Genomic DNA, 14923 nt, shown 5'->3' with positions numbered 1-14923 from the left:
CCACCACCAAGGCAGAGCTCTCCCGAGGGTCCTGGCGCCGAAGGCGGTCGTCAGCCGCCGTGCTGTAGGCATACCAGTAGCAGCAGCAGCAGCAGCGGCAGCAGCAGCACACGAATGAGGCACCCCTTGATCCTTCATTCACCAGACTTTTTTTTATTTTTTATTGTTTTCCTTTTCCCTCCCCATCCCCCCATCCTCTTTTCGCATCGCGGGCACTTGGTATGACGGTAACGAGAGAGAGAGCCCCTGACGCCATCTCACCTTCACCCCACCACCACGGACTGATTCGCCCCGAGCTGTTTTCGGCGTCTCTCAGGATCGTGGGAGCTGTGATGAGACCACCCTTATCGAGCCGGCGCCCGTTTCCCTCCTCACCCCCTCCTCCTCGCGCCTCGAGGGTGCCGCCGTGTTATGCTTAACCACCGCGACCTCGCTGCTCCCAAGTCGTGGTCGTAGAGGTGGGAGACGTACCTACCTATGTATGGGCCATGGGCCGGCCTTATCTTGATCAAGCTAGTGCCGCGGCGTGCCGACGATGAATTCTGGGTCTGGGCCTGCGAGTTATCTCGACCCGGGTCTTGCAAGAGAGTTGACGCCAACCTGCACCCACCGCTGGCGGTTAGCCTGCCTACGCAATAACAGCGGCCACATTAGCCCTAGGATGACCCTCTCCCTCGATCTCTGGGTACGCCTGACCTGCGTTTGATTAATAGGTAGTCAGTTTATGATCAACTCTCTCGCCCCCCTTTAGCTACACCGTCTGTAGATCGTCCATCGGCCATCTCACGGACGAAGAGATGGAGGGATGGGGGGAAGGGGGGGTGAGGCGGGTGTATATGTCATTGCGCTGCGCTGTGCCTGGGCGGGTGCGTTCTCGGGATGGCGGCTGAGGCCGAGGCATGCGAGCAGAAGACGCAGCAGTATATACATACATAAAGCACCTTCGACCTTGAGATTAGTCACCGCTCTCTTTCTCCGAGAGGACGAGATCCCTCTTCTTCAGGACAGAAAAGCCCCAGTTCCCCTCGCAAGTTTCCCTCGCACGGCCGGCTGCTATTTTATAAAGACAGCGAGCACTTCGTTAGGTTGCTGGCAAAGGCCCTGGCTCTAGCCTGCTTCTCTGTAACCACGGTCTAACCTGTCTTCTCTCTCTCACCCTGCCGTCTCTCGCTCGCCTTGCCCTGCCTCAACCTCGCTCTTTGAGTCTCGCACTACCCTCGACATAACCTATTATTCTGCTCGTCTTCGCCATGCTTTCCCCTGTAAGTTTACCTCACCATTTCATCAAATTCCAACATGCCATTCGAACAACGTCGAGCTACTTGCTTCTAACCTTAACCTTCACCACCCAGGAGGCTCCTCGGGGTCCCGCGCCCCCTAGCGAAACATCACCCGAGGTGGTGCCCGACGAACAACCCGAGGGGCTATTCTGCGCATATTGCGGGAGGAACTTTACGCGCAAGGAGCATCTGGAGAGGCACCTACCTCACCGTAAGTGATGCTTTATTTGACCTGTATAACGAGTCGGACGAAGGCCGGCTGATACCGACCCCGTCGCGACGACAGATACCAAGGTCAAGCCCTACCGGTGCGAGCACTGTCAGCTTTCGTTTTCTCGCAGGTTTGTCTCCCCGTCACCTTGTCGGCGGACGGGAGCGTTCCCCGTATGCTCACATGACGAATCACAGAGACTTGCTACATAGACATCATACAACCTACCACGAAGTCCGCGACCCTCGGGACTCCCGCCCCGGCGGTATGGCCACCCCGATGGGCCGGACGCCCATCGCCTGCCTCAACTGCGCCCAAGCAAAGACCGGATGTGACAAGAGAGTGCCTTGCGCGCGATGTGCCGACAAGAATCTCGAGTGCCACGCGCGGTATGCGCGACGGTCCACGAAGGCCGCCGTGCGAGCTGCTCGAGCGAGCACCAGCACCGCCGCTAGGCCCCAGGATCCAGGCCAGAGGCAGCTCTCGGTGCACGCACTCAACGCAACATATATGAGCATTAATCCATCCTCGCTTCAGGCCGACTCTATCCTTACCGCTCCCTCTCCGCCCGACGACGGTAGTGTAGGCGCTCTCGGCGTAGGTATAGATCCCCGGATGCAACCGCATGTGATGGCGCAACCCACCAACTCGCCGGCAGGCCCTCGCCTGAGCTCGGATGGGTTCTCGCCTCCGCATCCGTCCATGCCGTCGGCGCTCGACGATGTGGCAACCTTGAACCCCAGTTACTTGTCGCAAGGCCCGTATCAGGAAATATTCCCCTGGCCGCAGCATGACAGCTCCGCCTTCGATATATACGCCGACCACATGCCCTCTGCGCAACCTGACATCCCCATACAGACCTTCGCGGAATCCAGCGAGACCCCCCCTTCCAACTCGGAACCCGGCAACTCTTCGAGAGGGTCGATCCATACCCGGAGCACGAGCATACTTTCGAGCACAGGCGGAGACTATGATGCGACTACTAAAGCGGCCGATCTGCCTGCACATACGGTAAGTGACAATGTCATACCGGAATACGATGTCATCATCGCCTCCGACGAGGCTTGGCCCCTAGCCCGATGCAACCCCCTCATATTCTCCGGCGCATGTCCGAGAACGGCAATCGTGCACTTAGAGTCCCTCGAGGCAAAGTCGAGGCACGAGGGCACCTGGCTTTCGCTGGAGCAGCACATACAACAGGTCGACCGGAACGGCGCTGACCTGGCCTCGGTCGTGCCCCTGTCGGCGGAAACGCGAGAGAAGGTACTCGCGATTACGCAGAGCTTCCTCCACAAAGCCCTCGAGATTCACCGAGGCGGCGTGAACAGCCCGACCAAGACGTTCTCGAGCACCCGGACGCTCAGCTGCCTCGTCCTCCCGCCCACGACGATAATCGAGTACTTCCTGCGCAGCTACGTTCGGAGCCTCTCCTTCTTCTTCTCCCTGGTATCGACCGGCCGCGTCGATCCCAACGAGATGCTGCAGGAAAACCAATCGGCGGCGCTCCTCGTCCTGCTCATGATCGCGCAGGGCGCCTCCGCTGTCCCTACGTTAGAGGCGCGGTCTCTGTCGGCCGGCCTAATAGAAACCTGCCGCATCTCCCTGTTCGACACCATCGAGAAGGACGTGGAGATGTCTGCCGACCAGACGACCCTCCGATGCGCCCTGCTCTTCACACTGCTCGGAGCGTGGAGCGGCGACAAGTGGCTGATGGATATAGCTATGGGACAGCGCGGGATGTATCTATCGGTGAGTCCGGAATCTGCCTCGCGCACCGTCCCTCTCGTGAATGCTTCAGGTCTGACCACACGGAACCCGCAGATGCTGAAGCATGCCGGGATGCTCGAGCCTCGGCTAACCGCGATGCCATCTACGAGTGGCTCGACGAACGGAGAGCTGGAATGGCGCTCGTGGCTGAATTCTGAATCTCAAAATCGGTATTTTGCTTCCTCTCTCTCTTACATACCTAGCCTACCTCTTCCCGAAACCAACCCCGTCGGTCTCGTAAGGAATGGCTAACCTGGTCGGTAGACTGGTGTACAACTGGGTACTAGTTGACCAGGAATTGAGTCTGTTTCACGACACCACAACGATCCTCTCTATCGGCGACATACTCACCCCGTTGCCGGCTCCTGACACGGTATGGATGTCGGAGAGTGCTGAACAGTGGGCTACCTCGATGCAGGCAATCTACGGCCATACGGCCAGCCTCAGCCCTCAGCTCCTCGCCACCACGGCCGTCACACCATCGTTATACGACTTATTCCAGGAGTTCCTCCACGGCCATCTAACGACCCGTCATGACCTGACGGGACATCAACTACGACTGCTGCTCCACCCTCTGCAATCGCTCCTCTGCCACCTCAGACAGATGCTATCCTGCTTTTCGGACGTGCCCGTCCCGGAGCCGACGAGCCGCACCGTCACCAAGAGCTCCACCATGACACGGCTCGAGGAGGTGCAGCAGCTTCTGCAGAAATGGTACGAGCTCACGATAAACTACTACAGAACCCACCCGGCCTGCCCGGTGACGAAGACGAACCTGATCCTGTACCACCTCATCTCCCTCAACGCGGTGACGCAGTTCAGCGAGGTCGAGCGGCTCGCGCGCCGCGAGGGCCTCGCCGAGACGTTCTGGGACCTGTCGCTGTGGCACAAGCGGTGCATCCTGCAGCAGACCGAGGCTGTCTTCCACTGCGGGCAGGTGTTCCGGCTGACGCGACTGACGCCGCGTGACGGCCGGCCGAGCTGGTGGAGCGCCGCCGTGTACCGGGCGGCGCTGATCCTGTGGGCACACGGCGTGTCGTGGCTCAACCCGGGCCTGGCCGAGGGTGACGTGTCGCGCGGGCCCGTCGCCATCGACCGGGTTACGCCCGAGGACCGCTCCGTGATCGCGTACCTGTGGGAGGGACAGGGAGTGCCGCTGCTCACCCGCCGCGACGGCACCCACGTGGGCCTCAGCCAGTCCAGCGAGATCCTCCAGTACGCCATCCAGATGATCGAGGAAGGCAACGGATCCCGCCTAGGAGACGGAATCCGTCGCAAGCTTCTCTCGCTGCACGCGCGGTGGTACCCCGATGGAAGCGCCGACGCTTCGTAGTTGAAGATACGGGGTTTTCCCTCACGGAGATTCACGACCCCCTACCGTGATAGTATTATGATAGGCACCTGTCGACAAGGCTAGACGGACATCGTCGACGCCGCTGTCCGGGACACCCGACACACACCATAGCCGTACCCCCCGCCAGCGCGTTTCCCTGACCGACAATAATATGAGCTTACAAGCTAACTAACCCTCTCCCCTTTCCACGTGCCACTCCTTTACGGACCACCACGTCGCGTCGAGTCTCGCGGACGTGTGATGGACTGGGCCCTGCGAAGTTGTCCCATCATAAACCGGGACCATGCACCGACGCCGCGTCACATACAGCGGCAGCGCGCACCTAAAGAAACGACATCATGCACCTAGCTACAGCGCTCCTGTATACGTACGGGCTATCTTGCCAATGCCTCTTTAGGGGCTGGTCTTCTCTTGTGGCTTTCCTCGCATCGCTTTATTGTTACTACGGTCCTTTTTCAGCGGACAAATACAGCGCTTCCACTAGTAATATAAATATTATTATTATTACCTCGATGTCGAATCATTACAATGTATGACTTTGTTAAATAGTATTCAATTTTAAGAACCGCATTTAAAGGCGGTCTAAAACCCCAACGAATTCAATCGTAGTTTTGATGTTCAATGAGAGCAACACTGTTGAAGCGCCTACCTACCTACGCAACGGCCGACGAGGACAGACCACGCGAGGAAATCAAATCGCACCTCTTCCCATTCTTGCTCATACTCGCTAGGACCATGGGAAGTCGGGGAGAGGGAGGGCAGAGCCAGGAGGATTGCCGGGACCGACCGAGATAGCGTTGTTGGTGCAATCGCGAGGTGTCGTCTCAGAACCCCCCCCCCCTTTCGCGGCCTCTTCTGCGCCGGCGTTTCTGACATCGTCATTGGCACACTTCCCCGGTTGCGACGATGACGGCAGCGCTTCGGTACCGACTGGCTGGGGCCACGCTCTCTCTGGTGGTGCTGGTACGGGTTAGACGAGGTCTCAGCCGGGCTCGCGTAATACTCGGCTCTCGTGGTGGCGTCTCTGCACTCTATTCCTCCCTCCCCCTACCTCTCTTCTATCCCACCCCCCCTTTCTCCCTTTGCATCCTTCTTTTTTTTTCTTTTTCTTTCTTTTTTTCGCTCCCGCGCGCCTCGTTCCTGAGCTTCTCCACGCCCCGTCCAGACCAGCACGTCCGTATCTGGCTATGGATTCGCCGGCGTGCGTGGCGGCTAGCCAGCCCACTCGAGCCAACCACCCAACTCGCTATCGTCATCTGCCTTGGCCTTGTTACCTACCCCGACGCCGATATACCCACTGCCGCCTATCCTACGTCGCCGCGGGGGAAACCCGCGTCTCCGCAGACCGTAATACCCCTCCTTCTCTCGATCCGCGGAGTAGCACCCAGAGAGAGATTCGTATGCGCCGGTTACTTGCAGCTTACCTACTTGTCTACGCGCATACCCCATGCGTATACATCCTGCGTGGCTGCTCGTTATCCATCCTTCGTAACGGATGAGCGGCGTGGGGGGGAGGAGGAGGAGGAGGGGAGGGGACGGTCCCGAAGCGAGGGAGAAAGAGGGGTAAGTAGGCCTGCTCCAGCGCCAGAGCTATTGTTTCTGGCCGTGATCGTTGTTGTTGTAATCGCCGTGGTTATTGTCGTGAAGCAGCAGCACAGCAGCGGATGCGTTTCCGCTCGTATCCTCGCGAAACGAGTGCGACTATCATCTGGTCCAGACGCTTCCATCGACGCGGCACGCCAAGGGTTCGCAGGTATCCTCGTGACGGACCAGAAAATATTCGGCGTCACGAAAGCGATCCGTATTCCAACAACGGCAACCGTTTCGTGACCTAGATCTGGATCGGCCACGATCTTCGCCCTGTTTCGGAACCTCGGTATTGGAATACATGCGCGTCACCGGCATGTGTTTCGCTGGCATGTGTTATAGCCTGGTGAGGGCCCGCCAGTACTGGACGCTGTTCATTACCTATTTACTTAGGTATGCATAGAACTGGATAAGCAGTAGATATTTCCTTCTGTTTTTACATACAACCTACCAGGGTCATCTCCAAGTACGTAGACTCGTGCTGCCGATAGTCTAGACGTCTGGTTTACTGCAAAGTATGTAAAACTCGTACGCATGTCTGTCGATGTTACCTACCCACCTAATCATATATACGGGAATGTAGGCTTGCACGAGACCCGTAACTACTATGCCATTCAACTAAGGCGCGTCAGCTTGATGATCCCAGCAACGGCCCAGTCGGGTACTCGTGCGGCAGAGAGCCTCCAATACTCGCACGCTGCACGTTGACGCGACGTATAGGCATGCACATGTGCGCAGGAAGAGGATCAACGAGACGACAGCATGTAGGGACTTGGGGAGGGGGGGGGGTGTATAGGCATCGTGCGTGTGACGCATCGGAGAAACACCGAAGCGAGCTATGCGGATAGGAGTCTAGAAGAAAGGAGCAGTTCTGAGACAGACAGCCACCCTCCCAACCCTCTGTGCCACGGTACCGTATGTCGCTACGACATTCGCTTAGTTTCTGCTTCGGCTCCCGCGTCAGTTCGCATATGGCGTGCAGTTAGTTCCCTATCGCCAGGATTTGCGCCCTCGGACCAAAGGGGAAGCATAGCTCGAACCGTTGATACACATGTGCAAGACCTATATCTGGACGAGACGACGAGCGTAAGCAGCCTATCCCCCCACCAGCCGCCGGAATCCCCCTCTCACACCTAGATATGGGATGTAGCTAAGCTACCGTGATGGTAACGGCCATGGTATGGCCGGCAGATTCCTATGAAGCTGATAAGCAATACGCCAGCTCAACTCCTAGAGCCCGAGAACGCGATCTCCTCTCGCCCACACCTCGGTAGCAGCGAAGCAACCCGGCGCGCTCACACCCACCTGCAGCTCGTGCCCCATACCTATAGGCCAGAGCGAGCTCGCCGCGAGCCTTGCTCGGACTTCGTACCTGTCCTAAGCGACGGCAGCGAAGAATCACACGGCGGGGCTGGCCGTTTGCCTTCGCCGTCGCCCAGGGACTTGGCGGCGCAATGGCCCGCAGGGTAGGCTATATATCCCCCCCGATGTGAGGCTCGGTCATAAGCTGCTTGGCCACTTCGAGGTCTCGAGATCATCCAGCGCTCGTGGATCTGTCGCGTCACGGCCCAGTTTCCAGGGCCGGATGTGTATAGGCGCGAACAGCCAGCGCGTGTCACCGTAGCAGGACTGCAGTGCCACTGCGAGACAGACAGCGTTGACGATGCGGCCCGTCGATGTTCACCCCTCGCCCCTCCCCCCCTTTTTTTTTCTGTTCCCTCCCTTTCCCTCCCTAGGTCCCCTTGACGGCCTAGACGCGTCCCGCGGGAGATTGTCTCGTTGCAAGGCGCGCTCCTTGAGGTGGTAGAATGGATGCGGGCGGGCGCACCAACCTCTGCTACGCGGTCCCGCGCGGCCTTGTGCAGGGCCCACACCTCGCCCAGAGCAGGGTCGCCTCTCGCCGCGTCGGCCGCGCCCTCGAGTTTGCCGTCCTCGAGTTGCGATTCGGCGAGCTTGGCTGGGCCAGCCGAACCCGCGGACGCTCGTTGCAACCACGCGCTGTTACGCACCATGGCGATGCACGGCAGCAATTTGTCGAAATGAAGGAAGACGTCGCCGTAGCTCGTCGCAGCCGGCCTCGGTCAACCGCGCGGCGGATGGGGAGAGAAGCCGGGTAATAAGCATGGGCAACCTGGTGACAAATTTGTGGTAGGTAGTAGTTGGTGCTTCTAGCAGAGATTCAGAACGGCACCTGGTCGCCAACTGTTTTATTGTTGCGCCAGACGTCAACCGCCCCTCCCCTCCCATCCCCCCCCTTTTCAACCTCCCTCTCCCCAACCAACATCCGTGTAGCCCCTATTTCCTCCTCTCTCCCTTGTCTCTCCCTTGCGTTCCCTTATTTCTCCCGCCAAGCATCGACGACATCCATAATATAGGCTACACCCAAGTTGTCTCTTTTTTTTTGGGTGCCTCGTCGTGCCCTCCCTACCACCGGAAGTCCGATGGGGCGCAACATTACACAATCTGCCAGGGTGGGCTGCGGCGTCAATAGTGTCGGAGGGCGGGAAGGGGGACGCGTGGATCGAGCAACTCTCTGTTGGCATCCAGCGCAAGGCGCAGAAGACGGGCTGCCACGCTGACAGCGAGAACCCGTCGAGAGAGCCCTCAAGTCGAGTTGGAATTTGGAGGATGCAGAGATGGCCGGCTGCACATGGGATTTAATCGCCTCGTCTAGCCTACGAGCTGGAATTCCCCAGAGGGAAGGCTCTGGACTGTCGTCTCCCGAGAATCGACCATGGCAATTCTCTTTCCCTGACGGGCTCGGGATGATTCCCTCGGAAAGATGGTCGCCCACGTCATCCGGAGTCTCACTGCTGGCATGCTGTAGGCAACGAGACGGGACCGGGCGATTGAATGGGTAATAGCAGTCGCCATGTCCGTGGCTGGCCCCCAGGAATGTCGCGCGCGTCTATGACATGCTCTCTTGCGGGCCCTTAGCAGTTAGGTAGTTGCTGCTAGAGTCGCAAGAGAGACAGCCAGCCCTCCTCGGCCACAGGGAAAAATCTCCTCTCGCCTGCGACGTTCTTGAGCTTTCGTACCCATCTGCGCCGTCCCCTTCTTTTTTTTTCTTTTTCGCTCCCCCGCTTTCACTGGCGGTTGTCCGCCGTGGCACCAGCACAACGGCAGTCCTGATTAACACGGCACATGGGTAGAGGCGCCGGACTTCTTTGGGGAGAGGGAGGGGGGTTTCTGTTTGCCCTGCCGCAATAAAAGCCATACTCGTGTTTCTCGAGCGTCCACCTGCTCTATCGTTCTTCATCGTTCTCTGCTTGTATCGAGCTCAGCGTATGCTATTGTAGCCGCTGGTTTCTCGAGGAAAGGCAAAAAAAGAGAGGACAGAAAAGAGCGTGTACAGGGAACAGTTAGCCGCTCCCCCCCATCGCTCTGGTCGAGCCGCTTCTCTCGCTAGGCCGTTCAACCATCTCGCAGGCCTCGCGCCAACCTACTACTCCTCCATGGCGCCCTCGGCGACTCTTAGCGAAAGCACGCCCGCTTGCCCCGCCCCGATGAGCAACCAGCGCAAGCCGCTCGCGGGCAAGGTCGCGCTCATCACGGGCGCCGGCCGCGGTATCGGGCGCGGCATCGCGCTCGAGCTGGGGCGGCGCGGCGCCTCGGTCGTGGTCAACTACAGCCGGAGCTCGCAGGCGGCAGAGGCGGTGGTGGGCGAGCTCGCGGCGCTCGGGGCGGCGGCGGTCGCGCTGCGGGCGGACATCAGCCGGCCGGAGGAGATCGCGGCGCTGTTCGAGCGTGCGGTCGCGCACTTCGGGCACCTCGACTACGTCGTGTCGAACGCCGGCGTCGAGGTCTGGTGCGAGGAGACCGAGGTGACGCCGGAGCTGTTCGACGGCGTCTTCAACCTCAACTGCCGCGGCCAGTTCTTCGTCGCGCAGCAGGGGCTCAAGCACTGCCGCCCCGGCGGCCGCATCGTCCTCACCAGCTCCATCGCCGCCCAGATGGCCGGCGTGCCCAACCACGCCCTCTACGCCGGCTCTAAGGCCGCCGTCGAGGGCTTCACCCGCGCCTTCGCCGTCGACTGCGGCCGCAAGCGCATCACCTGCAACGCCGTCGCCCCCGGCGGCGTCGAGACCGACATGTTCGACGAGAACAGCTGGCACTACGTCCCCGGCGGCTATGCCGGCATGCCCCTCGACACGATCAAGGAGGGCCTGCGCAAGATGTGCCCGCTCGACCGCGTCGGCGTGCCCGCCGACATCGGCCGCGCCGTCTACTGCCTAATCAGCGAGGAGGGTGAATGGATCAACGGTCAGTCTCGCCTCAGCTCCCCCCCCCATCCCCTTATCCCACCCCCGCCATTTGTGTATCCACCTCCTCACTCTCCTGTATTTCTGTTTCGTCTGTGGTGCTTTACGGTCTACTCGTCACCCATCTCTCCCACTGCCTCTCCCTTGTACGGTACGCCCTTGGCACGGCCTCCCTCGCCTACGTGGTAGAAGACTCGCCTCTCCTCGCGCGCGCAACGCTAACGTCTCATTCTTCCGTTCTGGATATGTAGGCCAAGTCATCCGGGCCTCTGGTGGAGGCACATAAAATGCCGAAAACTCCCCACTACTCCCGTCTTGCTTTTCTGTTTATTTTCCCCCTCTCCCTTTATTTCAAACCCCCCGTTTATTTCTCACCGGCCACTGTCACCTCCTCCACGCGTACCCCCTGCCCCCCACTCCAACCCCGCGGGAATTGTAACATGGGCGCAAACCGATATGAGCCAGCTGCCGGGAGCCGGGAGTTCCGTCACACTTTTAGATCTTAGCGACGGGGACGGGAGGCCCGGCGGGAAACGGAATAGTCGTAGGAGATAGACAAGAATACGAGAGGTCGTGACGTGTGTCACCGTAACCGGCCTTCATTCGCCGCCATGCCGCTGTGATGTCTCTCCTTGGTGTTGAGCACACCCGGAGCGACGAATAAAATGGGTTATCATTATCACCATCAGTGCCATCGGCACCCGTGACGGCACTACCCGAGAATTTCGCACCGCAGATAGTACCATGCCAGTCGGCTCAGTTACCCATGTTGTTGGAGTCGTTGTGCCACGACAGCTCCGTCCTTACTAGGTATGCTCAACACGGCCGAGGGATGCTTCTAGAAGCACGACACAGCTTCTCCGGAAGACCATCCATACTGCTGCGAGAGCGGAAGGTTCCTGGAGGCCATTGAACGCGCTGGCAGCTATCTATTACCCCTGTAACGCTCATACCACCTCGCGCTTTTTTTTCTTCTAGGCCACGGTCTCGGCCACTACGCCTCTTGCCTTTCTCCCCCAGCCAGCCGCTCCTCTTCTCTAAGCACGCGATACCGGCTGCTTAGTTATGCACATTCTCCCACGCACGATGGCAATACTCGGTAAGGAAAGTACGCCGATAGGGATGAACGCGGGCAAGTAAGCGGGCAATACGGAACTAACGAAGAACGGCGCCAAGGCTACGCATGATAGCTACCATGAGAGTAAGCAATCATCAATTGCTGGTTCGCCAGTAGGTATGCCAAAGGTAATAAACGTTCCGTCCTTTCAATAGCTGAGAGTCAGTGCGGGACGAGGGGGAAGGTAACGAAGAAGGGGAGGGCTGAGAGGCGACTTGCTTGCTGACCACCAGGGTCTACGAGAAAACCGGGCCTTTGCTCACTTGCAGAGGCAGCACGGAAGCGGGCCAACGAGCTTTTGGTTACGGACGGGGGGAGGGGGATGTGGGAGTGGCGATGCGATGCGATGCGATGGTGACGACGGTGGTGGTTCTGGTCGTGGCGGCCGGGAATGCGAGAGCAGGAAGATGAAGACGGCGAAGGCGATAGGTAGAACTCCATAAAATCACGCGGTGATACAAGAAAGACATGAGCATATTCCTGGGCCGACATATCACGCATGTTAGGTGTATCGTGAGGGCGCAGGGGCCTTGTCCATTCACCCCTTCCTGACCCCTCTCGTCCTCCGCCCCTCCGTCCGCGTGGGAGACCAGGATGCACATTCGCGGTGGCAGGTCTACGCGGCTTCGTGAATCGAGGCAGACTGGCTGTTGCGGCATTCGCCTATTACGGCCTAGGACCAAGATACCCCAGGACTCCTCACGCGAAAAGACCCAACGACGATACCTACGTATCTGACCGCTTCCGCTGTGAGTAATTCTCCGCTTGTTTCGGACACCATGCATATACGTAGGCAGGTGTTCGATTTACGATGTATCGAGTTTTGGCGTATGTCGGCCAGGGAGGCGTCACTGCGTCACCGCAGCGCTTGAAGGCTTTTGGGCGCCTCTTCTTACCTAGCCGTCTATCAATGGGAGCGAGGCACCCCCGCCTCGACCCCTGCGGTTCGGTTACTTGCGTCGAGAAGGGGCACCGTCCTTCGTGGCATGTCTATATATAGCCCGACTCGGTATCGAAGCGCCTCGAATGCTGTTGAAAATGGTTAACCTTGAGGAAGCATCAGCCCGCGCGTCCTCGACACTCGACGGGTCAAAAGCACTGACGTTGGCCCAATGGCTGATGGATGGATTGTCAAGAGGAATGACGTCCAGTAATATCTCTTTCCGTGCGGATGGGTACGGATAGAGCACGTTTAGTGTAAATGAATTCGCACATATGTGCATCACCACCTACAGCGTATGGCAAGGGGGGGGAGAGGGGAGAGGGGGGTATATGTGTTAAGTGATATAAGGTGCCCGAGGGACAAGAGCGTGGTAGGGACCCGGGAACCCGTGTCACTCGCAACTCCACCGTCAGGATATTGGTTTCCTCTCCCGAGTTACAACCGGGCATCGGAAACAGACGGAATCGGAAGGGCAGCACAAACCTGAAGAGGCTGGAGTAGGCATGTAGGAAGCATGACTAAAGCTTCTCGTGGCAGTTCGGTTAGAGTAAGAGGTTTCACAATGCAGACGTTAGCAGAAAGGGGGAGAGGCAGAGAGGGAGAGGCAGAGAGACAGAAAGAGGCAGAGGGAGAGAGAGATGCGAGAGAGAGGGGCCACACCTTGTATCCGTATCAGTAACCGAGCTCCCTACCACGTGCCTGGTACTGCTGTGTAAGGTAATCGTCAAGCGCCCCGTTCCCTCGCGAAACGGGTCGGCGTTGATCTTGTCTAAAATAGGCCGATGCTGTCAAGAGGGCATAGTAGGTAGATTAATAATTATTGCCCAGACAAGTGTTGGAGGTCGACGCCGGTCGTTCCCAGCGGGCTCTTATTCCCAGGGCCAGAATTCCAATTCCCCTTTACCCCTTTTTCGGAGCTCACCGCCGGCTGGGCTACGGATAGGCCCGCGAGGCCTACCTATACCGGTCGAGTTATGCCCTCCTGGTTTCTCTCTGTTACGACGTTTCTTCCGGATGCCAATTCCCTCACATGGATGAGGGCGAATCGGCAGAAATACCCCCACATCAGCAGTGATGCCCAGTGCGACATCTCGTCTATTGGCTCGGTGTCAGACCGGTTGCTTTATGAATAAGCTACAGACGCGGAGTCGCCTGCGGGATCGTTGCGGGCGAGTTATCGAGTCTCGTCCTGACTTCCCGGTCAGCGGCAGCCCTAACACACGGCGTCAGCAGTGCAACCAATATCCATCCTCCAGGATGTCTCGTCGATCCACGTTCAATCGGACGACGATTCAGGCTGTGGATATCCCAGCGCAATAGGCTGCTTGTTAATCCAGCTACCATCGTCACCAACGTCCCCTAAATCGAGACTTTCCGGGCACATCCAACACACACATTATCTTGAGGGCGTGTGCCGGGCGTTAGTTACACGATACGGCATGGGTTCAAAAAATCGAGGTGGCCGATGGTATACAATGGTTTTCTATTTTGACAGTCCGGGTGCTCGACGGAGGGCCGCACGATCAGCCACCTACTATCGGAAAATGCTGCCAAGGGTAGAACTCGCATGCCCACCTCTTGCTAGTCGAGAACCACGGGCTGCATACGAACAAGCTAATCAGAAGTCGCCATTCTGTGCACGAAATGCGTACGGCTGAGCATGGAGACGACTGTTAGTCCCATGAGGCTGAATCTGGTGAACTCCGTCTTGGTAGACGATGCGCGCGGGCGCCCCAATAATCAATCAATCGGCGTAGCCCCTGCTTCGTAGAGGCATCACTACTGGACGCTTGACGACAGATAAGAAATCACATCTTCTGATGACGCGCGCGGAGAATCGAGAATACTCATAGCTTTAATCCGTCCTCCAATTGAGAGTTCAGAGACGCACTCCAGGGAACGGGGCCGACTGGATCGGCCACGCTGGCTCATGCCACTGTTCCGATCTGCCAACGGACCAACGCCGCAGAAGCCGGCGGCCCGATTCCGTAATTAGAGATGCCGGGCATTATGGAAATGGCGTAGAGGCGTGGACTACGCAGAAAGTAGAGATGAAGACGAAAAGAATGAATGGATGGGAAGCGAGAAATAGAAGAAAAAAAAGCCCCCGGACAAATTCTGGTAAAGTTGTGCCGCCAAAGCAATAAAGAAGGAATCATGCAGTTCCGGTCGATCAGCCCACTCTGTTCTCGAGCTCGTCGTCCTCGGGACAATCACGGCCGGCGAAGGCCCCGGCGGAGTGATGAAAGTGGGAAGCTCGAATCACGTGTGTTGATTGATCGTGCATATGTATAAACGGACACATCCTAGGCTTCAAAATTATGGCGATAAAATGCGTCTCGCCTGCGACAGGGAGGATATGGGCACCGCGGCGCGTAGAGCGAGACACGTAGGATAGGTAA

General features: G+C 58.3%; 3 protein-coding genes across 3 annotated transcripts; 2 read left to right on the top strand and 1 right to left on the bottom strand.

Annotated features, from left to right (window-relative positions):
• The first annotated feature begins 812 nt into the window (after positions 1-812).
• GGS23DRAFT_588108 (uncharacterized protein) lies at positions 813-5235 on the top strand. Its single transcript, XM_051517530.1, has 6 exons — positions 813-1262; positions 1353-1491; positions 1567-1621; positions 1689-3240; positions 3313-3428; positions 3523-5235. Exons 1-6 carry the CDS (start codon positions 1251-1253, stop codon positions 4589-4591), a joined length of 2943 nt encoding a protein of 980 aa, XP_051367616.1. The 5' UTR covers positions 813-1250; the 3' UTR covers positions 4592-5235.
• A 1979-nt stretch (positions 5236-7214) lies between these two features.
• GGS23DRAFT_386727 (uncharacterized protein) lies at positions 7215-8334 on the bottom strand. Its single transcript, XM_051513481.1, has 2 exons — positions 7505-8334; positions 7215-7394 (listed from the first exon to the last, which is right to left on the bottom strand). The coding sequence occupies exon 1, from the start codon at positions 8209-8211 to the stop codon at positions 7525-7527; it is 687 nt and encodes a 228-aa protein (XP_051367615.1). The 5' UTR covers positions 8212-8334; the 3' UTR covers positions 7215-7394; positions 7505-7524.
• A 1222-nt stretch (positions 8335-9556) lies between these two features.
• Positions 9557-11161, top strand: GGS23DRAFT_386736 (1,3,6,8-Tetrahydroxynaphthalene reductase in complex with Nadph and Pyroquilon). The gene is made up of 2 exons (XM_051513482.1): positions 9557-10462; positions 10713-11161. The coding sequence occupies exons 1-2, from the start codon at positions 9655-9657 to the stop codon at positions 10745-10747; spliced, it is 843 nt and encodes a 280-aa protein (XP_051367614.1). The 5' UTR covers positions 9557-9654; the 3' UTR covers positions 10748-11161.
• Positions 11162-14923: the final 3762 nt, after the last annotated feature.

Source organism: Durotheca rogersii (assembly GCF_024521655.1).
Source record: "Durotheca rogersii strain YMJ 92031201 chromosome Unknown GGS23scaffold_40, whole genome shotgun sequence".
NCBI classification, from domain to species: Eukaryota; Fungi; Ascomycota; class Sordariomycetes; order Xylariales; family Xylariaceae; genus Durotheca; species Durotheca rogersii.
This window is presented reverse-complemented; position numbering and strand designations above follow the sequence as displayed.

Bases quoted from the DNA above. Each gene is read 5' to 3' on its own strand.
- GGS23DRAFT_588108 (XM_051517530.1), top strand. The intron at 1,622-1,688 runs GTTTGTCTCCCC...GACGAATCACAG, and splicing joins CAGCTTTCGTTTTCTCGCAG to AGACTTGCTACATAGACATC. The intron at 3,241-3,312 runs GTGAGTCCGGAA...CGGAACCCGCAG, and splicing joins AGCGCGGGATGTATCTATCG to ATGCTGAAGCATGCCGGGAT.
- GGS23DRAFT_386727 (XM_051513481.1), bottom strand. From the start codon at position 8,211: ATGGTGCGTAACAGCGCGTGGTTGCAACGAGCGTCCGCGGGTTCGGCT.
- GGS23DRAFT_386736 (XM_051513482.1), top strand. From the start codon at position 9,655: ATGGCGCCCTCGGCGACTCTTAGCGAAAGCACGCCCGCTTGCCCCGCC. The intron at 10,463-10,712 runs GTCAGTCTCGCC...CTGGATATGTAG, and splicing joins GGAGGGTGAATGGATCAACG to GCCAAGTCATCCGGGCCTCT.